Source organism: Aythya fuligula, chromosome 2 (assembly GCF_009819795.1).
Source record: "Aythya fuligula isolate bAytFul2 chromosome 2, bAytFul2.pri, whole genome shotgun sequence".
NCBI lineage: Eukaryota > Metazoa > Chordata > Aves > Anseriformes > Anatidae > Aythya > Aythya fuligula.
In genome coordinates this window covers 92,152,780-92,178,288 of record NC_045560.1, presented here as the reverse complement: position 1 = coordinate 92,178,288, position 25,509 = coordinate 92,152,780, and the positions used below count along the sequence as shown (strand labels likewise).

Genomic DNA, 25,509 nt, shown 5'->3' with positions numbered 1-25,509 from the left:
GATTAAGCTGCTACAAGAGCTGTCCTTCAACCATAAAAGGGCTGAAAAATTATTTATGTGTAAAAAGAAATATTCAGATTTCTTAGCATAATGGAAAGAATATTTTATAGCAAGAATGACATACTGTTGTGGGATTTTCTACGTTTTAAATGGCTAAAGAAATCTCTAAGAAAAAGGTATGCATGAGAAATAATAGTTGGTAGCTAACTCATTTGTAATTTCTGAAGCAGTATTTCATTTTGACTCCAAAGTACTACAGTTACCTCATTGTATTGACAAGAATAATTATAGGAAACCTAACTGATTATGAGAGACATTTTTCTTTACCACTGTTCTTTTAAATACACTGGAAGCCAATTATGTTGAAACTAAATACAGATACTTCAGAATATATACGATGCATGAAATCTACAGTAAGTGCCAAAACCTTTTTGCTAAAATCAATGGCGTGAGTCCAGATTACCCTCTAATATCTATGAGGGCAAATATGCATAAATTCACATTTCTTTGCCTATTGCTAGCTACAGCATATTCAAAAATACCATAGTATTTTTTGGGGGTGGGCAGGAAGGGGATCTGATGTTTTGCAGTGTTCAATGTTTTTATGAGAAATGCAGTGTTATTTCTATTGGGCTCTCATTTTGATGGGAATTGGCAGGGATTAGCTATGTTATAGAGTCCCACAGCATTTTGCAGGATAAGGTCCTAAGCAGAACATGTTCTTCATGCAGAGAGGCTGCTCTCTCTGGATTGCAGTGGGTTGGTATGGTGCTGTACACAAAACAGTCTCAAGCTAGAAAGAACAGGGATTGGTATGAGATGGGCAAGGTGATGAAGCTGTGAAGGAGATGAAAACAGGTGTTTTTAAAATTGGACTGTAGATAATTACTTGTGCAGTTCTGCAAGAATCAACCTCAAAACCAGCATTATCTCATTAAAAGTCGGTCAGGAAAAGAAATAGCATTATTAAATGCACCATGACACAAAAGCAAGGTACTTTATCAACACACTGAAAGATTGCAATACTGCACAGGAAGATCTGAATAACCACGAAGGACTGGGGGAATGTAAATGGTATTAACATTTCCAGAATAAAAAGCAAGGGCTGTTCATCTAGGCTCTAATGAGATGGTCTGACGAGACCTAAGCGGTTCCCACTGTAAACACTTGGGGAAGAGCTGGGTACACCCGCCAGCCACAGCATGGTTATGTGCAAAATGTTACACTAGTAGGAGGTGAGGCATTTCGAGCAGTGATAGGGTTGTGTTAGCATAACAGCCAGGACAGAGGACTGTTAGTGTCATTAAATAAGCCCCTGTGGAACTTCATTTGCAACCTGTCTGCAATTAACACATGTGTTTAGCTTAAATTGGAAGGGTCTACTTGAATGGTGAGAGAGGTGGAAAATGCATTGAATGAAAGACTGAGCCTCACTCATTTATTCTAGCAAAAGTGAAGGTGTGAGGGGATAAACTGTTTTATAAATATGTGTCTAAGAGGAATCCTCAGGGTTGGAAAGGACAGCTTTGTCAGCCAGTGCTGGCACGGGAACAAAGCTGTAAGAGCTGCTGGTGAATAGATTTTGGTGACGAGTGGGAAGAAGGTGGTCAAATATCAGAGAACTGAGGTTGTGGATCCAATATCAGACACTAGAAAAAAAAAAATCTAACCAATTTTTGATTATGCCATGAAGGAGATTGCAAAACACACTGCTTACACTAGCAGAAAACTGCAGGGTGGTGAGGCACTGGCACAGGCTGCCCAGAGAAGCTGTGGATGCCCCATCCCTAGAGGTGCTCAAGGCCAGGCTGGATGGGGCTTTGGGCAACCCCAAAATCTGTTGGGAGGTGTCCCTGCCCATGGCAGAGGGTTGGAATTGGGTGATAGTTAAGGTCCCTTCCTACCAAACCATTCTATGGTTCTGTGATATCATGATCCAATGACCCACAAACTCTCTTCTAATCCTGTTACTCTAAATGTGAACAATCACAATAAATAAATAAATAAAACCACGCACTGACATTTCCCACCAGTGCTAGCACCTGACAGAGCTATGGGGAAGTGAGGAGATAAACTCCACTAACATGAAGAAAAATGTGCTCTAAAGAAAGGGATTCAAATCCCATTAATTTAGTCATCAGTGGAGAGAGACAGCCCCTTTCTCCTCTTGCAGTTGCTTTAAACCATGTCTCTGTAGGCAATTTCTTAAGGAGAAGGTGAATTGCCTTCTGCAGGAGCCTCTGTTAGTCCACGGAGTACAGGAGAGACACCTGGATGACTGATTTACAAAAGAAGAGGGGAGTCAAGTCCTCTCCTAAGGGACCAGGTTCCTGGTTGGTAGTCTGCTACCTTTTCTCTGAGGTTTCCCATTGAAGTGGTGACCATATCTAATTGCAGTTGGTCCATGGAACACGAGGAGATCTGAGCATTTCAGGTACATATCTGCACTGAGTGGTAATTCTACAGTAAATTGAGCACTCTCTTGCCTCACTTACTATTAGTGCCTTTATTTCAATTTATTTTAAAAAGCCAATCTTTAAATATGGTAATTAGTAATTACACAGGTTCATAAAATATGTTTTTCTAGTTGAATGAATTATATATTCATTTCAACATATATAAAATTTACATCAATATCAAATGGAATCATATAAAAACAGAACTAAAAGTGGGGCAATTATTCTTTTCAAATCGAACCCACAATGGGACCAGAAATTTTCCAAGACGTTTTTCTTACCATTAGTGCACATTACTAGAAGCAATTGCTTTTCCCTGAAGCCTCCAAAAAGCAAAAGAAATGATCAAACAGCTTGTAAATTGACCCATTATTTTTCTTCAGTGTTACTGCCAAAAGCATTTATAAAAATACAACCACTTTCATTGCTATTAAATAGAACATTAAACAAATCATATTTAACATTAAAGCAAACATGAGAAAATTCAAACAGTGTTTGTATTTCAACCTGAAGAGAGAAAAATATATTTTATTTGCTTACCTCTTCAAATTTTAGTGCAATCATAGAAAAAGCTTTAAAAATTGCGTCTGTTGGGCCTGTTATTGTCACAATTCTTTCTGGACAGGAGCCTTCTGAAATATTGATTCGAGCTCCACTCTGTCAAAAAGAACAAACATTTTTCAAATTTATACTTCCCAGGGAGCAAAGAAAGCAGGATTAGGGGATAGCGTTTGGGAAGAAACATCTTGAGGCATCTAATTCACTCCCCTATGATTGCAGCCCCAACATCATATAATTTCAGCATAAACTGATCGCACTCCAAAAATTCATCTAACTGCGGGAAGCCAGGTTCTGTCTCGGTAAACACTTATCCAGCTTTCATCACAGTATGCAAATAGCACCTCCGTAGCTCAAAGTTACAAATAATTACATTATCAAGTCTTTTCTGCCTCGCAGGGTTAACCTTAAAGAGGACTGGAGCTGCAGAATTTCAGGCCAGCTTGTTTCCTTCAGGGAACATCAGTTTCTTAGAGGTTTGGACCCAAATACAGTGCTTGATCTGTCTATCTGGGGCATTGCGTTGGAATATGGCAAAGGCTCCTTATAAGTGTATGTCATATGAATTCAGTCAATTAATATACAGAAAGAAATCCTTTTAATATTGGTAGGATACACAACATTTACAATGTTATCTTCTTAAAGTAAGGAGACTTGGAAGAAATTAGAAAACGGCATCTTGGAGACAAATGAACATGACTCTCAGGCATACCTATTCCCCTTTATGTCACTATGGCAGTGCAGCAAAAAAACCCTATATCAGTTGCAAATATATTTAACAGGATCTTAGCATAGATAATAATCGAATCCAGTTCAGGAAAGATCAACCCTATGCTTCCTCTGAGGTTTCAGCCATGGAAATGTGTTAGTGCAGCCTAAGAAGTCAATAGAGCCTCAGCTGATCCACAGGCACTGATCTTCTCGAGGGTGCTGGCCTCTAGCAAATATGAGATAATCTAAGTTAATTTGGACCTTTGCCTTCAAAGTTACCACAAATCAGTTGATATGCTGTGTGTCTGAGCCTTTACTCATGTGTATACTGCTGCTGAACAGAAAGATAGCTTATTTTCCCATGTGACAGCAACCAAACACAACAAGAAAAAAACAAAACACAAAACAAACAAACAAACAAAACACCAGAAACTACTAATAGAAAAATCCTTCTGTCACAGACTCTGCTGGCAGATATACTCAATGTTCAGAGATAAGAAAGGGCAGCAGTCACTTTTTCTGACAGCTGAACCTAAGTGGGAATTGCTCTAATCAAACACCAGTGTTCAATCAGGAAGGAGTTCGAGCCCAGGCCTGGTTCAAACTGGCAGCAGCATTTGGTTCTGGGACTCACTCTCGGTTCCTGGGGATGCTGCTCTGCAGTGGGCCTGAGAGGAGCCTGGCCAGGCAATTAAAAGGTGATGTGGCAATCTCCAAAATTTGTGAAGGAAGTTAACGACTGCAGGCACAGATTGGTAGGCTTTGTGCTTTTCTTCAGACTCATTTTTTCTGTGATATTTCTCTGATGACAGAGCAAGGTAACGTTGCATTTTGTTCCACAAATATGACTTGCAACATACCACATCTGTCAGGAAAGTTAAAATAAAATGATGCTTCATCTTTTAAAAAGCACTGAAGAAGTTTGTCATTTAAAGAAGGACTCAGTTATCACCACTTAAAGACATAGCTGATTAGTCCTTTGCTGCTAGTAAAGAGGCACATAATTCCTTTTTAAAAAACGAACAAAGAAACTATGCCTCGTGTCTGCATGTAAGTGACAGTTTTTCAGGAATGGAAGATGAATATTTGACATTTACCTGGAAAAACTAACCAGGAACTATAACTCTTCACTAAGATGTTTGACCCAGAATTCAGGAGCACTTTTTCTAATGATAGCTTCCCCTTTGTGAGAACAATTTAAATCTAAAGATATCTGTCTGTGATCACATTTATTAATTAAACTACAATGCATTTAATCAACTCTCAACTGTAACTGCCAATATACCGTTACCTAGTGCATTGGAAGCATTTTTTTTTTCTTAAGTCCAATTGTACTTATATATGCAAACATGGATGAAATCTCTTATCAAAAAAGGAGCTTTGTATTCAGTCAGCCTGAAAATGAACTCCCTGTTGTGCATATTTGAAGACGTATCTCAGTATTTTTATTCACTGCAAGTATATGGAGATTTTCCTGCCAGAGACCTTCTCTCAGTGTACAACACAACAAAGCAGCTGACATAATAAAGTACAGCAGAGAACCCAGAACCAAATCAATTTTTCTTGAGGCGCTCTCTGTACACTTTGCACTCCTGAAGTTTCAAACAGTATGATTTTTCTTTTAACTTATGCTTTTAGCCAATGATTCAAAGAAGGGAAGTTACAGGAACCTGCAGGTTAGATGTGCTGACTCACAAGACAAGTGTGGATCCACAACCTTTGCCTTGGAGCTAGGTATAATCCTCTAAAGACACCGCACCTTGCTTTGAAGAAGGGAAAGAAGTGTCCAAACACCTGGGGAGACTGAAGTTTATGCAGTGCCCTGTGTTAGTTAGCCTCTTTTTGTTTACAACCTTTTCGAAGGATGTGAATGGCTTGTGTGCATGCAGGTCTACGTGTCCACAGCCTACTGACAGCTGCAAAACTACGAAAAGTTCAGTCTGTGCCAAGACAAGACAGAGGGATGCTTTGGCTCCAGTTCTGCTGAAGGTTGTCTACCCCTAGACCTTCCATAGCATCAGTCTAAAGCACGGTTTCAGATTTTGGGAGCTCTCTACCAGAAGGCCATGCTGCATGAAGGAGCAATGCTGGTGTGGTTTGGGAAACAGTGGTGAAATATCATGGTTTGGATACACTGAATCATGCTGCCCAAGCTGCTCCTGAGGCAATGCAAGCCTCCAGACTGCTGCGGTGATAAAGATGCTACCTTAACAGCAGTGCTTAACTTAGGCCAGCACATTTTATTTATATGAGAGCTGGTGTAACGGAGTGGTGATGTGAAATGAGCTGCCCGCTTGATGGCAGTGTCGTTCTGTACACTCCGAGTTGTTCCCTGAGCTGGAAAAAAAACAAGACATCAAGGCTGGTCTTACCTCCTCCCTCATCTTCTTAACTGTCTCACCCTTCTGTTAAAGAAAAGGATAAAAAAAGTTAGCCTGGGCCAATGAAGTGAACAGACATACAATATTTTGACGTGACAATAAAGAGAAAAAGTAATTTCCTGACCTTTCCAATAATGCTCCCAACCTCCTGAAACAGAAAAGAAGACAGCGTAAGTGAATGATACGATTCGCTACAGAAGAGCATTTGCTAAGCTGCTGAGCTATTTTACTATCACTTCTGTCAGACCTGCAATGCCTAGCCCCGTTTCCCATTGTTGCCATCCACAGATGTGCCGTGTTAGACACAAAGGGGCGGACTGAAAACGCGGCTTTACAGCGTACTGATTGTGCAAGAAAAATACCTTTAACAAGAGCTGATCTTGCAGTTACAGATCAATTCTGCTACTATAAACACAGATAAACCCCTATATTAGGGAATGAAAAGTTCAGAAATAATAAGACTACATAACCTGCTAGGGAAAATGGGATATAATGCAAGCATCAAAATAATTGCTGCTCTCTCTGAGGGCAGGCATTTACCCTCTTCTCATCATTCAATAGCTAGAGCTCAATTTCCATGCCATGAAGTGTTATTGCATTAACACCTGGTGGCCTGTCTTAATCTCCCCATTAAGCACATAGAGAACAATAATTGCTCATCAGTTTTTAGGGATTTGGGAATTGCTACTGGACTCCCATGATCTTTCATTAAGGGACAAAATACTGACAAATGTCACCATGAGCATACAACAGGGGATTGATGTGGCAGTTCCAGCAACATCCCAGGGGTTAAAAATCTGGTGCATAAAAGCAACAGGTAACAAAAGAGAAGCTAATAACTCTAAAATGAATCGTCTGGGCATGTTGCACAAGTCACGCATGTTGGACATCAGAGTGGGAATTATCTGATGGAGAAGAGAGCAGCTATGGGAAAACAAACTCCTCTCCTATACTCAGTGTGAAATCTACCTCCATGATTTAAGACTGTCTCACGTGGTTCTCGTAGAGGTATCCCCCCACCTCTTACCTCCATCTATACACTTACATCTGAATCACCCTGAAACACTGCCACAAGAGTACGATTTAAGAAATTATCCTCTGTCGCTCTATTTGGACTCATGATAAAGTGGTACTAACTTCACCCTGCAGTACCAGACTGACAGCACTGCCCTTAGGAGAGAGCTATTTCTCACCACTAGGTTATTTATAAGCTCATATTGTGAAGCTGTTTGTGCTTGTGCCTCCTCACAAGACATGAACACCTCTCAGTGAGAAGACCCATCTCAGGGAACAACTTTGGCACGTGGTTCCTTGGAGCTCTCGGCAGGTCTGCAGACAACACCAACCTGGGGCTACCACACATCAATGTAGCACGTCTGCTACGTGAAGAAACAGGCTAAGATAAACCTCAAGCAGTACGACAAAGCCAATTGCAAAGTCCCGTGCCTGGGATGGAACAAGCCCATGCAGCAGGACAGGCTGGGCAGCAACTTGCTACAAAGCAGCTTTGTAGAAAAAGTCCTGGGGGTCCCAACGCCCAGCTCCAACATGGGTCAACAGTGCATCCTTGCAGCAAGGAAGGCCAACCAAATGCTGGGCTGCATTAGTAGGAGTGTAGCCAGCAGGCCGAGGTGAGTTCTTCCAGCCTTCTCCTTGGGCTCATGAGACCTTGTCCCATGTCTGAGACCACCGTGTCAGCATTTTGGGCAGGTTCTCCAGCAAGGTGCAGCATTCTTATTAGCAACAACACAGATTTGGGACACCCATTCCACAAGGTTTTAACGTCTATTTTTCCAGGCTATCACTGTAACACTGCCAAACTGTCTGTAACTACTGAATGGGATTAAAAGGTACTGGGGGTGAGAGGGGACGCAGATACACATAACTCTCAGTAATGGAAAGCTGTCATGTCTAGTAGTTCCCAACGGTCTTCTCAATGCATTCAGTGAATTTACCCTGAAAATTTTTCTTCCATTCCTCTCAATCCCAGGTTTCAGAAATAATTTCTTGTGTAAAACAGATTCCCAGGAGGTAGAAGGACTTTTTACTGTGGCTGAGCATATAGTATTTTGATTGCTACTGGTGAACAATTGAATTTCAGTCTTTTTTTTTTTTTTTTTTTTTTTATTTTTACATCCAAAGTTTCATTAGAAGCTATAAGCCTGATCTTGAACCTACAAGGCTCTGCTGGTACACACTCCTCATGAAATCTGGCCTAATCCATTTGATCAGAGTGGGTCTTGATGTCAGCTGCAGTTCTTTCAGAAATGTATGAAGGGACCATGGCTAATAAGGACAAATATATCTTCCTTGGAAATAGGAAAAGATACTATAGCTTTGGAAACAGTAAAGCAATATACCGTTTACAGCCCTAGTAAAAAAAGATGGAGTATTTCAAACAAAGAAATGAGGAGTCTTTAAACCAGTGAAGTGCTGCATAAAATATCAGGATTCTCAAGATGCTTACTTCACTGACGCCTGTGGATGTTTTGCTATTGATTTCAGTGGAAACAGGAATTCTACCTGAGCAGATATCACCTCGTTTGCTGCTAAAGAGTAGAAGCTACCAAAGCAGTGAATGAATGCACAGGGTGAATTCTGCTGAGAAAAATATTTCAATGAGACTTGTGACCAGCTCCTTGGATCATGCTAGAAGATGCCACTGTAACTCTACAGACTACCTCAAACCTTAACCTTGTCAAAGGGAGAATTTAACGCTCATTCTGCAATTAGGCAGTTCCAAAGCACTGTGGCAAACACCACCTCCTCCCTGCTCTGCAGCGCCCTTTGAAATGGGATTCTGCTAGGAATGGCAAGGAAAGGAGGGGGGGGGAGAGGGAAACATTAACTTCACATGGGTATTCCTAAATTTTCCAAAATTTTGGATCCATATGAATTACTCCAAAGAAAATAAATTCTGGAACCATTCTAAGCTGGTTGCTTTAGCCTTTTGGGGGCTTTTTCTCTTTTTAGGAAAGCTCCTGTAAGTAGTGGAGACGATGGATCACGTTTTAATTAGGAGAAACCTTCTTATGGCACAGATAAAATCAGAAAATTCTTTTCACCTCATTCTCCAAATTACTTATCCTACTTCATCAAACCTTTAATGATTCTTTATGCAGTCCAGTATTTGATTCATACAGAGACTTACACCACCCTAAATTATGTTTAGTGCTTTATAAGATATCTAACACCATTTTTATGATACTCGATCTTTGTCAATATTTCTATCCAAGGTTATTTATAGATCTTTATCTTACCCAGAAAATGTTTCTAAGTCTGCCAGGTGCTCAAACTGTGCTGCAGACTGAAGGGATGGGATGTCTGTCACCTGCATCAGTTCATTATAAGTTAGGAGTCCAGTGTAATCCAGGCACGCAGGCTCCTCTGCAGTCAACAGCAAGAGACAATGGAGGGTTTTGTTCCCCAAACAGGAGGGAAGAACTGTACTATCAGGGGTTTCATCTTTCTACATCTGCCGTGGAGGAAGCCTAGGCTTACAAGAACATACCTAAAGTTTGGTGAGAGGAATCCCACATTTGATATCAAATTCAGCCTCCGCACAACTCAGACAGGAGTGTGATTGAGCTGTCTTTGAAAATACTGGTATACTAGGATATACTAATAACTGCTTAACTATTTGCTGTCTTCCAGCGCTCAGGAATACAAAGTGAAGGTAAGTGTTTACGATCAATTTCGGATTGATTTATTGACTAACCATCCACTTATAAACATAGTGGGAAAATAAGCGATATGATAGGAATTACTAGATTTTCTACAGTCACATTTTAACAGCAGACAGAAAAGCAGAGCACAAATAAAAATGTTATCAAAAGGGGGAACTGAGCTCAGAGAGAGAAAGCCAGGTCCAAGGTAACCTGGCAACTCTGCTGCCAGAGCTGAAAGAAGCACCCAGCATACCACAATCCTTGGCCTCAACATACAAACACCTGCCTGTCAGAAGCAGATATGCCACAGCAACTGTGCCGGGTGAATAGGATGCCTCCAAAAAGCTGCAACTGTATGCGTGCCCACATCCACTGATACACTTGAACACATGCATATATTTATATATTTGTGTGTGAAGACAATATATGCACGCAGGCACTAAATAGATGGATATCAACTTTCCCTCTATAAATGACAGCGATTTGGGGCACCTATCTTGAGCCTCATCAAAGTGGCCTGAGTTTTAGACAGTGCAGAGTGCCCAGCCGGGTAGCATCTTGCAAAGGGCATTTCTCCAGGTGACAGCACCTGAAGCAGGACAGACTCCTACCTAGACTCCAACTTCGCATCCTGGCACTTTGGAAAAACACAGGAAAATGTGACATAGACACGCTAATTTCAGACAGCTTTAAAATAACTCATTAGCCTTGGGGTCTAAGTTGAGTTATGACTATGATTCTATGTCATTTCTAATAAAATACGTAAATCTATGTTATTTCTAATAAAATACATAAATTAACAAATGGTGGACCTCACCAAGACTGTGCTCAGTATCAGCAAAGCATATTGCTAGCCAACTGCCCAATTCATTGCAGATAACTCGAGGAAAAGCAATGGCAAAAACACGGGATGTTTTTGCATATATTGCATAATAATGTATAATATTATTTGCAGTCCTAATTGTCATGAATGGCATGGCTTTTACCCTTAACGAACACCTGGGGAGAGGTGGGCCCACCACACAGCAGAAAGCTGCTTCTGTAGTATTTGCTTCATCTGTGTTAACCTGAGGCCAGCAGAACAAAAGGTGGCAGCAGAGAAGTCTCTGTGAGCCCAGGCTTTTGCAGGGCTCTTGATGGTGCGAACGATTAAACAAAGATATAAAACAAGCTGTAGGAGAAAGCTATTTGCTAATCAACTATCTGGCATACCTTCTGAACAGCAAGAAAAATAAGTCACGTTAAGAAAACAGGAGGCTTAACAAATGGTGATAAACCTTGGTATAAAGATAAACCTTTGATCTGTAAACATAATGTGTGAAATTCCATCATTTTTCTAAGTGTAAGGCTAGTCTAATAAATATTGTGGACTAGGAAATCAAAACTAACCAGCTAGTTATTCCAAAACCATACAAAAACACCGATCTTGCTCTAAGCATGCAGCTTCTACTACCAGCGCTATGGGGTGAGTGGAACACTAACCTCACAGGAACCCTGAGATGCAGACACGTCTTTAGGAAATAATGCAAGAATATATGCTTTTACCCCAAATCATCTGTCAAAGCACAGGCCACATCCTAAATCCTGTAATTCATCCAGGCAATGCTTCAATCGCATGTCTGCTTTCTGTGAGCAAGGATAAGGTAGGGCCAATCGGCCTGGGCTCTATAAATGAAAAAGCCTGTTAGGAAAGCATTGAAGAAATACAGCCTTCTGCCGTGGGAACACACATCTGTCACAACAAAAAGAGGGATCCTGGCAACAGCAAACAACATCTGTGCTGACAAAATGTTGTAGACCAGCACCAACTGTCTTTCTCCCATCCATAAAGAGGAATAACATCACAACCCAACTCTCTCCCCATGTTGTTCTGAGGATACAGTTGTAAAAACTCATATAAGCACGTGGAGATCCAGCAGGGAAGACCCCAGGAGCGTGTTCCATGAAGATATTCTGAGGAATATGTTTGTATGGAGAATATAGGACACGAGCATTTTTTTAAAGACTGAAAAAAAGCCTTAGTCAGATTTGGGAAACATGATGTAACATGTCTACCTCGAGGATCAAATGGTTGCCTAGGATATACTGAGTCTTATTTGTGTTTTGGGATTATGTGGGATTAGCCTCACTGACACAGGAGATTTCATGTTCCTAGGTGATGCTTTAGCAGTCACTGTCTGATGTTAACTGCCCTAATTTAGTAAGGTACTACAGTCCAAGTCCTTACTGAGACAGATCTCATGCTAACAAATGTGGTAATGTTTGAGAGAACCTTCAAATTACAGTCTTTCTGATGGAAATGTTGGTATTATGATCCTTCCACAGGCCCATCTATGTTGTTTTTTTCCATATTTTTTTTCTCCCAGCTATACCAATAAGCATTTTTCATTTGCTTTTTGATAGCAGATAGGTAATCAATTTACATTCGACTTCACACCAACCTGCCATGCCTCTCCCCCCCTCCTTCCCCTCCTCACCCCACCAAAACAAAAAAAGAAGAAGACAAAGAAAAAAAAGCACAAACAAATCAAACCCCAGTTCTGTCCCTTTACTAGCCATGCTGAAACACCAGCGATCAATAGCGTGTGCCTCTTGCAATCTCATCCTAATATGGCTCTGGACTGGACACTGTCTGCAAGAAGTAGGAAGATTCAACATTGAATGTTGGTTTTGGGAACACACAGAGGCTGTGAAAAAAATGCCACTGTCCTTTCCATTGACTCTCTTAGGCTAGTGGAAATAGTGAGAAACTCTCAGCTTTTCCTACAACCACTCTAAGGAGGTCCATCTTATGTTGTGTATTTGCACACTGAGTTTTGTTCCATGACTAGAGCTCTTGGCTACTACAGCAATGCTAATGAACAAAATGAGCTATAAGAGCAATAAGCCTGACAGTCAATCCTCATAATACCCTGACAGTGTTTGTGGAAACTAGAAAGAACAGAGCAAACGGTGGCTTGGCTGGCATTTTATAGCTTGGATTAAATTACTGGAAAGATGAATCTTAAAGCTGCTTTGTTTTATGCTGTATTTTAATAAGTAAAAAATGAGGAAAACTAATAATTTCTGTGTTTGCTTTAACAAGGGTAAAGTAAGCAGATATGCAAAAGTGGCCACTAAAAGAAATCCTTGATGGTAAATCTGTATTGCCTATACAAATGAAAGTGGCAACATTCTCCATGATTTCATTCTGTCTATATCTGAATTATTTATTTATTGTGAGTAAACATCTTAATGAGTCTGGATTTTCTTTTTCTTGTAAAAATCTCTATAAATAATCATAAATTAATCACCAATGTGTCCAAAAGTTACCACCTGAAGCTACATGCAAGTCCATCGCTATCAATCCTTCCAGTTCCACTAAGCACCAAGTGGAAGCCCTGCCGAAACCATGGGGTGGTAGAGTTGCTCAATGCATCTAAACTGAAGCTGCAAGCACTGAAAGTTTAGTACTTAAAAATCAGGGCACTCCTAGTTTTTTTTTTCTTCTTTTTTTTTTTCAGGTCTTTCACTGAATATTTGACTGCAGATTCGTCTTTCTAATTCATGACCGCTTAAACTGTGAGAAACCTCTCATTAGGTAAATGCTATCAGGGAAGGAAAAGCTCCACGTAGCCATTGTATCTTTTCTGCATCAATGCAGATTATACATTCTACATAGCACATGTACTACTTGTCCCCAGACATGTTTAAAATCTGCTTAGGAGACTTCCCAAACCCCATAAAAATTGCAATACCAGAAGTTTCTATTTGAATTCCCTTATTATGATTTGTTTCAAAACCATATCTATTCCATTATTTCCAAACACAAGCACTTGTATCATTCAAAATAATGTCACTCCATTACTCGTATTTGTTCTCTCCGAGTATTTTTGAGAATGTCTGAACAAAGCTAGACATGCTCTCCTCAGCCTCCTAAAACTGTTCTTTTTCTGTGAATTCTCCCTCTAGTCTTCAGCATCACTCACACACACGGCACCTGCTGCTGAGCACAGAACCAGAGGTGTGATCTTGCCAGAAGAGCGGCAAGGGAATTACCCTATTTTTGCCCCACAACGAGCCAATACTGTACACCCAAAACTGCACATACTTGTGCTGCAATAGCTTTCCTTTCCAGCCTAATATGTTCTGAATTTGCTGCTCTGTAACACCATCACATCTGATGCCTTTCAGCCCTTACGCTTTCCAGATTTCCCCCCCTCACTGAACGTGTATCTTCTAAGTTACCTTCTCCATTAAGTTGCCTCACCTCTACAATTTACACGTCTTGCTATTTGGCAAGAGTCCTACTTTCCTCCAATCTTCTCTTCCCTCCTTCACCCTACCTATAAATTATTTCCTTATTCTTCCTAAAACCCATCTGACTTCATTAATAAACTTTGCTTTCTATTTCTGAACTCCTTCTCCTTTCTCTAAAATCTTCCTTGGACTCAACACATTCTAGTTTGGTTTCTTGCCCACTTCGCTATACCCACCATAGTTTCATAGCTGTACACCTTTGAGCAGTGCCTTTAGAAATGATGTATTTTTTTCTTCTGCAGGTTTGTCCGTGACAGAGGAAGCAGAGACTCTTGTACTATCACTATGAGAAAGAAACCAAAGTGGGTTCATGACCCTGCTGCCCTTTCCTTGCTGGCACATTTTAATATTTTCTTATATTCCACCTTAAGTATCCAATATTTAAATCTCCATTAAGCCGTTTTCCTGGAATTTAACACTTGTTTCCCACCACAGCCTCTTTACAACCACCATCTAAAATTAACCTTTAATAGTGAGTCTCTAGGGTCTTAATCAGCTTGTCAACACCGGCTGTATACAAATCCAAAGCAGGCAAAACTAATGTGATCATTATCCAGCATCATCAAAGTAGGTGCCTCTTCTGGGTTATTTCATTCTGGGCACAAGCTGACCAAAACAAGAACAAGACTGCTGCAGATGTCAAGCATGAAAGTACATTGGCAGGGACCTGTGGGCAAGGCTGTAATTTTCCATAATCTTCCAGCCTCGTTACTGGTGACAGTAAGAAAGAAAATCAACCAGCCACAAGTCACAAACACACAGATCTGCAAAAGGTGACCAAGGAACGATAAGAAACATTGAGCTCCCTCAAGGAGCTTATAGCATGCAGAGAACTAAAAGAAGCTGGATTTTGACAAAAACAAAAAAGGAAAAAGTAAAACTTTTCTTTTGGAGCTTGAGCTCTGCTTTTACTTACAGAGGGCTCTGTTAGCTGGGAACTGTTTGCCCACGAATGCACGCTTGTGATCCCTAAAGCCCTCCAAAATTGTTGACCTGATCCAGGTAAATAGTGCCATTTTTACTTTTGCTGGAAGCAGAAATCTTGCAGTCACTACAATATTCTAATCCTGCCCAGAAATTGTAATTTTAAAGCCAACAAAGGTGATAAAACATCCATACCCACTCAAAGCCTCTGCCCTACACAGTGATTTCACTTATTTTACTTCAAGGAAGAGAAGGAATTCGTTGCAAAATGCAGAAATAGCACAATGCAAATAGCCCCAGCCCATACTCACTGTTCTTCCCTACCAAAATGCATGTAGCAGTTTTATCTCTTAATTCTCATTAATAAGAGATGAAAATGCATCTCTGCATTATTTAATATACTCTACATATCCAGCTTTTGCACATACTTCAAAAGACTCCTCAGTTCCTGCCCTCTCTGGAGCAGCATTCAGGTAACTCAATCAAAAACCGAGCAACAGGGGGCTGCAGTGCCATGGCAGCCTTATCCATTTTTACCTAACTTGTCCTTAAAAGCCTCCATTATTGAATGTTGCGGCATGTCCAGACAGCCTGCTCCCCTCCTCACATATCCAAATAAAAAGTTCTTCCTAACATCACTCTTGAAACTCCCTACAAGCGAAGATAACTGTGTCTCTGCAGATGTGAAGAGCAACTGAGCACTGCCCTTGTACCATACACCCTGAAAACCTCCCCTTCATTGCAAGGAAACATGAGAAATGTTTTGTGTTGCTTCTGGTTTCTCTTCAGGGCTGTCACACTGCTAAAATATTTTTTTCTGATGTAACAGAGCACAGGATAAAAATTATGCCTTTCATCTTACACCAGCACACATCTTCTGAAGTCCTGGCCCAGGAGGACACCTTTCATATTAGGCCCTGAAAGCATTTACCCCAGGAACAAGATGGTTCCTGTCTGCTTTCCTTTCAGTAGACACTAACACCTTTGATTTTTGCTATTTTTTGTTGTATCTGCTGTTGCTAAATATGCTGACTCTTTCACTCAGTATCTCCTTGCAGAGGTCCGTCCATTTGTACAAATACTGATTCTCTGTCTGCAGATACAGCGTGCTGAGAGAGCTAATCTTAATTGCATAATTAAGATGCCCATCCTTGACTTAGAGCCCATATACAAATGACACAGAAAGTACACACTGAAAAATTCCTAAGTCTGCAGGGTTTAGAGTTGAGATAACTAAGCATGATAGCACAAGTTATGGACACGATAAGGAATGCAATGTCATGGAGCACATAGACCTCTTCCCTCTGCAAAGGTACACTGGCACCAGAGATTTGGAGACAGATTTAAGGTTAATGGTGATAGAGCCCGGTATTTCCATGAAACGCACTAATAAATAACTAATTTTCGAATTATATTTCCTCAAATCCAGTCTGCTACTGTTATTTTTAAAATCGCTCGTGTAATTGCACTCTTCCCTTTCAAGTTATGACCAGTTATTTACAGACCAAGCTCTGCTTCAGTTAATTGTTTTGTCTAGAAATACTAATTAGAGATCAGCAATTTCCAGCAATGTCATTACCACAACAAATCTTAGGGAAGTGTGGGGAAGCATGTTTCTTCTTGTTTTTAGCACATACAGCTTTCAGAGCAACCTTTTCATACTGAGTTCATATTGACTCAGACATCCTTCACACTCTGATATCAGCGTTTTTGAATCACAGAAATGATATCAAAGAAACCATAAAGGTCTGACTTTTATCACCAAAATAAATTGTGATTTAATGTGCTCTTCGCAATACTTTGGTACAATAGGACACATGATTAGAGCATACTTCAGTTAATGGTATACCCATTGTGCCTTGTTAACTGAGGATGCATGGTGTACTCCCACTTAAACTTTGAATTTCAGAGCTTTTATGGGTTTAATTTAGACCCTTGGGGATAAATATGCATTGAAGATTGGGCACACAACATCCATTACTGTTAAAAGTGGTTGCATACACAATCAGCTGTATTTATCAGAGAAAATAACCTTTCTCTAATTTATTTTCTGATTACTGTATCCATTGTTTCCTGAAACAAAACAAACACCACCACACCAAAAACAAACAAACAAAAAGAAACAACACACACACACACAAAAGCAACAGAACTCTAGACCATGACTTCACTAAAATGTTCTGAAAAATGACAGATACTTGATTTTTGCTTTAGTGGCATGATTCTGAAAGAAGCAGAGCTGTCTGGCATGGTTAATAAAAAGCACACTTAAGCACGCAGGAATGTGGCTGAAGCCAGTAGGGTAACACACACCAGGATATGGATGTGTTCACACGCTTTTCTGGACTAGGACCAGAACCCAGTACAATCAACCCCTAGAAACTAATTTTGAGTGCAGACATGCGCACAGATTTTTGGTGGGCTTGGAAAAAGAGAGTGTTATTAGATTTGTTTGACAGATTCCTATTTAAGATGCAGATTTTACACACCAGATGCCTGCCTGAAGCTGAATATTTCAGGGGAGAAAAAAATCAACCAAAATGGTTGGACCATTTCAGAGAAAATACATAATTTGATCTGTAACACTTAATTCTGGCATAACCTAACTTCTGTGTTTGTTTTTTTGATTGTTTTGTTAATTAATTTTGTTTCTCATTTACTAACTTAAACTGTACTCCCTCATATTTCCTAGCATTTCCATAAGTAAAATATAGAGGGAGATACCTTGATCTCCTATTTGTGCTATGGATGTATAACATGTGAGTTCGTGCCATAGGTTGAGAGTGTGTCTTGTTTCAAAATGTAAATATATTTTAATTTTATAAATAAAATTCCAGGGTTAAAACTACTTTTAAGATTTATACCTACAATTTTGATCTGAAGAATGATGTATATATCCACTGTCTCTTACTAAGAAAGAGCCAAAACATCTATTTTATTCATTCATTCCTCATCTATTTTATTTATTTTATTCCTCATCTATTTTATTTATTCATTCCTTAAGCCTAAAATTGTCTGGTGTCAGTGATGCAAACAATACAAACAAACCAATGAAATGTGTTTTTTAATTAAAAGCCCATTTTGTGATCTGGCAAGTTGCAATAAACAGCTATCAGACTGTTAAGTCTGACAATACAGAATTGGCACTTTGTCTATGGCACAGATTTCACACTTATCTGCATGTTTGAGTGCTACGCTGGACAGAAATGAAATTACAGTCAACCTTCCAAAACAAACCCGCAGGGGACCTGGACAAATGCTTGTTATATCAAGGGTTTGCTCTAATAAGATGCTACGTCAGAATAATGAAGAGCTATCCCATTTGAATTCAACAGGAATATTCAGTAATTCTGTGGCAATTACTTCACACAAATCAATGTTTTGGTATCTTGAAAAACAAAAACCAAAAAAACACAAACCCACAACACACAAAACTGCAAACGATGAGAAAAACGAGCTGTATGCAGGTCACCCTTATGCAAGGGTCTGTCTAATTTGGCTAACTATCAATCAAAGAACTCATTTTGCCACCAGAACTGTTCAAAGTGGGTTTGGTACAAGCAAGGCTTGTTCTAATGAACTTGGGCTGCAGTGCAAACTGAAGTGCGATGCCTTGAAAGGCAGGGGCTGATTTTTCAGTCATGGCAATGGTGCTTTTGACTCAAATTGGAAGAGGAGGAGCAGACCCTCCGTCAGTGTCACTGCCAGGCTCAGATGGTAACTGCACACACTCGCTCAACAAACAGGCAACTGCTGTGGCAACAGTAAATGCTTCACCTTGCCATGCATGAGAAGGCGTATGGTAAGTGTGACATTGAGACCTCCTTCAGTCACTTTTCCGTCCTTCGTGTTCATCCTGGCCTTGTGTCTTCAATACTTGAAAGCAGCTTTGTATATTTTTTTTTCCTTCACTTAATCAACCTACAAAGAGAGAGAGGGAAGAAAAAAAAAGTACCATTGAGTGGCTGAGGCTACTCTGGACCAAGAATATCATGTTGTACAAACCAATTAACATTCCTCCCTTTGATTTGCTGGACTGCAGTTTAGCGCTGAAAAGGCTCCTTTGATTATTATCCCTCCCCTACCAACTCTCCAGCTCTTCACCAATTACATGATAAACTCCCTTTGAAACCTTACAAATTCGCTTAACTTCCATTATTCCAAGGCTGAAAGTACAGAGCATAGCAAAGGGAAATACAGTGTCCTCTTCTCAACGCTTTCCCCCTGTTAAACTTTGGGGTTTGTATATGCAGGATTTACACGTGCCTGGTGCTATTTTCATTTGTCTCCCTTTCTCTCTCTGTTACTCTCTCTTCCTCTGTTTGCTCTTGCAGAAGAGAGATTTTTATTTTCTCTCCAGCTAGAGAGAAATTAATTCTGAGCCTAAACACTGATCCCTACCAGCAACAGCAGATGACACATTATCAAAGACATCTGAGTAACCAAGAGCCACTCACTGCTGTAAATCTGGGCACTGTCTGACTTTGTTTTTGTCTGCCAAGCCCAGAGGTGGCTCAGTCCCTCAAAGGCCAAAGCTGAGCTTCAGCTCTAAGTGGAAGGAAGATGTTAATTCCCAATGACAAATTGCAGATTTTCAGTCATTTACAAAGTCATAAATATCCTAAAATACTAATGAAAGCTGCAAGGGCTGGCCTTGAAGGGACAAACAAGATGCATTATGAGTTTACTAATGCAAGGACATTTATCAGTACAAACAACAGTGGGGGCAGGAACGTTACCAAGGGCAGGCAAATTCCACAGTAGAAAAGGCTTAGAGACCCTTATTTACTTTTGTCCTTTTCAGGCCTATCTTACAAACATCTCTCCTTTCAGCAGTTGTCTCTTGTTAATGACAGCCCTGCCTAGTAGCTGTGGATTTTAGAGGTTCCCCAAGCTTTGACTAGCCTGGGCACTGGCTGATGACCACCCCGAGGGACAATCATTTTGCTGTCAGTGGTTCAGAGCATATGGCAGCATCCCATCCCACCAGGGTGGCAGGCTGTTGTCCCCTCGCAGACTGCTCAGATGTGGGACCAAGCTACCACGAGATCAATCCCCTGAGAACTTCAGAGAGAGAGTCACGCCGACTGCTTCATCAACTAATTAAGCTACATCTTAAGACCCACGAGGCACTGACAATACTAGACCAAAGAAAAGCCCATCTAGCTTAGCACCAACCATCGGTGATTCATGGCCTTCCTGAGTGGGAGACCACATCTAGGCAGACATGGTGAATAGCCACTGATGGACTGATCCTCACTGAATTGGTCTAATCCCTTCCTGAATCCATACTTCCAGTCTCCAAAAGCTCCGGTCTCAGAGATTAATTATTGGTTAGGGGAAAGTGCTCCATTATATCTTGCTTAAATCTGCTGTCACTCGACATCAGACATTTTGCCCTCTGCATGTCAGGCAAAGACCATTCCAGAAAGTCACTCCTCTGATGGCTGAGCATGTGCCTTGTGCTTCAGCCTAAGCCTGCGGGAGACCAAGCCACTCCTAATGCTTTTGCTGCTGGGAAATACCCGGGAAGATGCAGAGTTTTCCCTAATGTCTCTGCAGGATTAGTCAGGAGCACAGAGAGCTCTGTGCCTCCAGTGATTGCAAGAATAGGAGTCAGACATGCCAGAGAAGAAGAGATGAAAAAAAAAAAAGAGGGAGAAAGAGCAACTGAGTCTATTCCTTCCTAAAAGCACATCCACAGAGCAGCTCCCATTTGCCTGCTCCACCACCAGGGATGATTTTTCCTTAAACCAGCATGGGATCAGTGCATGTCTTATTGCACACCCTCCGACCCAGGCCTTAGCCACTGAAATAAATCCCATTTGTTCCACATTATTAAGTTTACCACTTACACATCACCTATCTGCATGGAGAAAAGTGGAAAAGAGGCAAGGTGCCTGGGTGAGAAGGCAGAAAACAGAAGTAGCCTGGCCATGCCTCTGATGCACCGTGTGCGCAAGAAGATGAGGGGAAAACGTCCCAGTTCAGCTGGTAGGAAATGACAGAGAAGCATCAGGGTATATTCTGCCTCTTTAAGGTCAGACCTGGACTCCAGGACTCAAAGTCAAACCTTCAAGTGGGTGTCCAGGACAGTCCCTTCAGACAAATACAGAGGGAAGAGCTGAGGAGGTGGCTGAGGTTGTTCCCAGTCTAAGGAGGGGAATGGTCTTGTGGTGTTCACCTGCTCCTAGCTGAGGGAAGTGCCCAAGCACTTTCTGCTCAGCTCTATCAAAAAAACAACCAAAAAAAAAAAAAAACACACAAAACAAAACACAAAACCAAACATGAGCAAGTATATCAACAGCAGCCTACATCTCAGACTGTACTCTGAACTGTACTGAAGCAAAATTTACCATCTGAGGTCTCTAGACTCCCAAGGTAGCTTAGGACACGCTTGGAAGGTTTCACACAGCAGATGTGCTTCAAGTAGAAGCAAGGTATTAATGTCCTCCTGTGGATCAAAATTTTGTGATGGAGCTATGGCTGTGTTTCTATTGAACAACTCCCACGTTTGAAAATATTCCTGGACAAGATCCAGGTTCACAGTTGCTGTAGCCTTTTGCTGAGTTCTGTGATGCTACGATAGCACGATCACTCTGGGGAAAGTTCTTTAGGAAACACTTTTCCCAGAAAACAACACCCCCTCCTCAGTCCTGATTTTTTTGCAGATTAAAACCACAAAACCTGTATTTTTAGCTAGCAACTTTTGGTTTCTAACAACAGAGGTTTAAAATAAAATTCCACTGCAAATATTGTTAAAAATATGATGGCCATCCTACCTTTTTTTTTTTTTTTTTTTTTTTTCCCCCAGGATTTTGTCTTTGTCCCTCCTCCCAACGCATTCAGTGTCACCTCGTACTGAGAGGCAGGACAGATGTCTGGGGGAGGGCTGGGACTGTGTGTGTGCATGCAAGGAGTTACTCAGCTGTGTGAGATACAAATGGAAGGAATTCAAGAAGGCAATTTCACATAATATGGAAGAAATACATGAAAAATATACATATACCATGAAGAGATCCTGAAGGATCATCAATTACCCAATTATTTCAGCTTTAAAGAAGGATTGGAATACAATGAATTATCACTTTTTATTTATTTATCTAGCTAAAGCATTTTTTTTTTTTCTTCAGGCATCATCACAAACATGTGCTAGTCCAGATCTTTGTGTGCATGGAGATGTCAGCCCATGGCACAAGGAAAAGAATGGTTTCTCCTGCAAAGCCTCCTACCAACCAGCAATACATCTACATATTTATAAACCCACTGCTGTAATATATGAGCACATCACGAATATTTAATCAGTAAAATCATTTCCCTTTCCTTTGCGAGATCAGCATTTTGAACAATTTACTATGTTTCTGGCATATGCATGCCTCTAAGTGTGAGCAAATAGTAAATACCTAAGGCTTTCCCTTCTGAAGCTCTGTGGGACAGGATGCTATGGCTACCCTGGGTCTTGGGGAGGTGAGCCTCACAGACTAAGAGAAAGTCAACTTGTCACACTTTTCCTGACACCAGAGGAAAGTCAGAGGACTCTATGGGTGATCAGAGAGTATTGAGCAAGCAGTCACAGTAAATTGCATGGCTAAATGTTGAATGAGGTTTTATGCGATTTACTCAGCCTTCAACAAAGAGCTGGAAGTGACAGGAGAGCAAGTGGATGATGTGCTCTCTCTGACCTCAGGACGCAGGACCAGGATGCACCAAATCCAAGATCCAGGGCTTTGCATCTCAAAATAACAAGCAATAAAAATCACGTGCAGGGACCAAAGCAAAATAGATCACATCAAATGGGTCCCAGTAAACAGCAGATATTTGCCTCCTGTGGAGCTGAACATGAACACTTGAAGACATTTCCACTGTTGTTTATCATGTAAAAAGTGAAAATTTCTCTGTAGGCAGAAACATGCATCCAAATGCATTAAAAATGAATTCTGAAGATTCCAATAAAATGGACACTTAGTCTAATGTAAATGCATTTTATACATAAGTGTGTGTTTCTATACATTTTCAATATTTGTTATCCCAAGCTGGATTAAAAGGGCATGTCCTATATACTCATCATTTACTACATAAGATCCATCAGTTTTCTAACATGGTTTTTCAAGTATTGTTGGTAAATTCAGTGATTAAAATAACAAGCAGCTAAGCCATGTTTTCATCAGACTACTACAAAGAACAGCGTGGTTCCTCGAGGATTTCACTGAATTAATATAAGCTACAAGATGAACTCCAGGGCTGAAGGGCAGTGACACAGCACACACAGAGGTTATGAATCCATGCAGCAGAGGAGGTAGCGTGAGACGGCTGCCTGAGGCCTACGACATGAAAAGTCAACCCCATGATCTGCTTTCCTTTTACCCCTCAAGCCTGTTAATCCCCTCCCAAGAAAATAAGCAGATGACTGCAAAGAAGATGGCTGCATGGTGCTGAAAAAAAAAAATATATATAGTGCTTTAAATCTCCCAGGTGAACTCCTCATGCAGGCAGGATAGGAGAGTCTTTGTCTCCACAGCAGGCAGGGATGCTAGAGATGAATAAAATCAGCATAGTACCAAGGAAGACAACAGGCAATTGATCTCTGAATGTAAAGCCTCAACAAATTATTATTTCACATCTGTGAATCTGCCAAGAACGCTACTCATCTGGAAGATCCAGAGGAATGAGAGAGAGGAGGCACAGAAAGACAGCATGCATGGGGGTCAACTGGGGCAGAGCTGCACAGTCACAGAGCTGCGCTAGAAAGGGAAGAGACACAGAGAGGAAAGGAGGAGAAAGGCAGGGAGAAAGAGAGAGAGATGAAGCTTCAGTTGGCTGATGTAGATAATAACGTGAGAGGAATCAATGTGAAAATGACTGCCTGAAAATGTCGGAAGCTTGCTCTGGTACATGGAGTCTGGATCAAGTGGTTGTTGATCTGAGCTTGTCAGGAATGATGAAATTGGTCAGAGTGTCCAGCACAGCATTCCCTGAGCTGGAGCCTCAAAAGCAACCCTTGAACCTCATTATAGTGTTTCATCACCATCAATAGTAAGATGTAACTATGAAGAAAGCAAGGACAAATTCCAGTTGTTCCACTGGAAGACATTTAAACAGAATAAAGAATGGGGGAAGTTATATTGGCATTCAGCAGAAGCCACGTCTATTTTAAATGAGGACACTTAAACTCTGTTGTCTAGTTCCCGTGTTTCATTTGGCTTACATTAAGAAAGCTTAAATATGGGAAACATATGAATACCCAGTCTCTCACAGTACATCTGTCATTTCAGCAGAACATGGAACCATCCCAAAGGAGGGGTAGCTAAGCAGATGGATCAAGCCTTAGGGATAGGGGACAGGAAAAGACAGCAGCTGAACAAGACGACTAAAACACGAGCAAAATAATCTAAAGATGAACAAATAAAATTATCATGAATAAGTAACATGCTAATGTTATGGAGACAATAGTTAAGAGTTTGGTTCATTGAGCTAGAACTCTTAAAAAAAAAAAAAGAAGAAAATAAAGTGTTGTTAAAAAACAAACAAACAAACAAAGGATAGTGAACAAGTCTAACAAAGATAAAAGACCAGAGAAAACCAAAACATGGGAAGCCATGAAAAGGTTGTACCTAAGTCATCTTGATTAGAAGCCTCCCAGGTGGAGGAGACCTCCCAGGAACTGGAAGAAACACACTGCCAGTGATCATGATGAAAAGCATTGACATACATGTACATTTTTGGCAGAGCAGAGTTCTTCAGGGACAGATTCATGCTACTTACATTTTATTCTTTCACTTAAGCTGAAGGGAATATAGGAAAGGAGAAGGTGACTGAAGGGAACATAAGAAAATTACTACAGGACAAGAACTGATGGCATTATCAATGGAAATTGACACATCTGCCACATACGTAAGTTTTAAACTTGATAAACTAACTGCCACATAAAAATTCATGCTGTCAAATGACGAAATAACTACTTTGCTTTCAAGTTTTTTGATAAGCTAAGCCGTTATCTCTGGATTTTCACTTGAAAGTAACATCTCTGAATGTCAAAGGACTAAACAGTATAATTATAGAGGAAAACAGTGGCAGAACTTAAAACAAACAACCCCCTCTTCCCCCCCCCAAAAAAAAAAAAAAAAAAAAAGCACAACAAAATAAGCAAAACCACCGCCAATCATAGTATTTTTTTTCAAGGAAATTATCTTCAGAAACGGTGGAAAGTGATAGATATCACCAGCTGTATATAGTCTCAGATGAAGCAAAAATAAAAGAAGAGTGGACATTTGCTAAATGTACACTTCTTCAATTTATGTATCAACTGAAGGATAAAGACATCTGCTGTTACTAAACCATACAGTTGTAAGGTTACTAAAGACAAAAGACTCACAGGATGCCCACAATAACACAATAGTAATAACAACAACAGCTCTTCAAATGATTTCTGTCTCAATTATAACTGCTCGGAGAAGGAGGAATTATGTTTTAAAGCACTTCAGTCTTATACAGAAGCCTTACCAGGAGAATCTG

The 25,509-nt window shown here is 40.5% G+C and overlaps 1 protein-coding gene across 4 annotated transcripts in view; it reads right to left on the bottom strand.

The window, feature by feature from the left end:
• Positions 1-25,509, bottom strand: part of LOC116485735 (poly(rC)-binding protein 3-like) — a 132,572-nt gene that overhangs the window by 31,977 nt on the left and 75,086 nt on the right. For all 4 annotated transcript variants that reach the window (XM_032181279.1, XM_032181280.1, XM_032181282.1 and 1 more), the window contains 4 exons: positions 18,775-18,918; positions 6,231-6,254; positions 6,098-6,130; positions 2,997-3,113 (listed from right to left, as the gene is read on the bottom strand). In XM_032181279.1, the coding sequence (XP_032037170.1) occupies positions 2,997-3,113; positions 6,098-6,130; positions 6,231-6,254; positions 18,775-18,852 (252 nt within the window). In that variant the 5' untranslated portion in view covers positions 18,853-18,918. Of the gene's footprint in view, positions 1-2,996; positions 3,114-6,097; positions 6,131-6,230; positions 6,255-18,774; positions 18,919-25,509 lie in introns of those variants that run through there.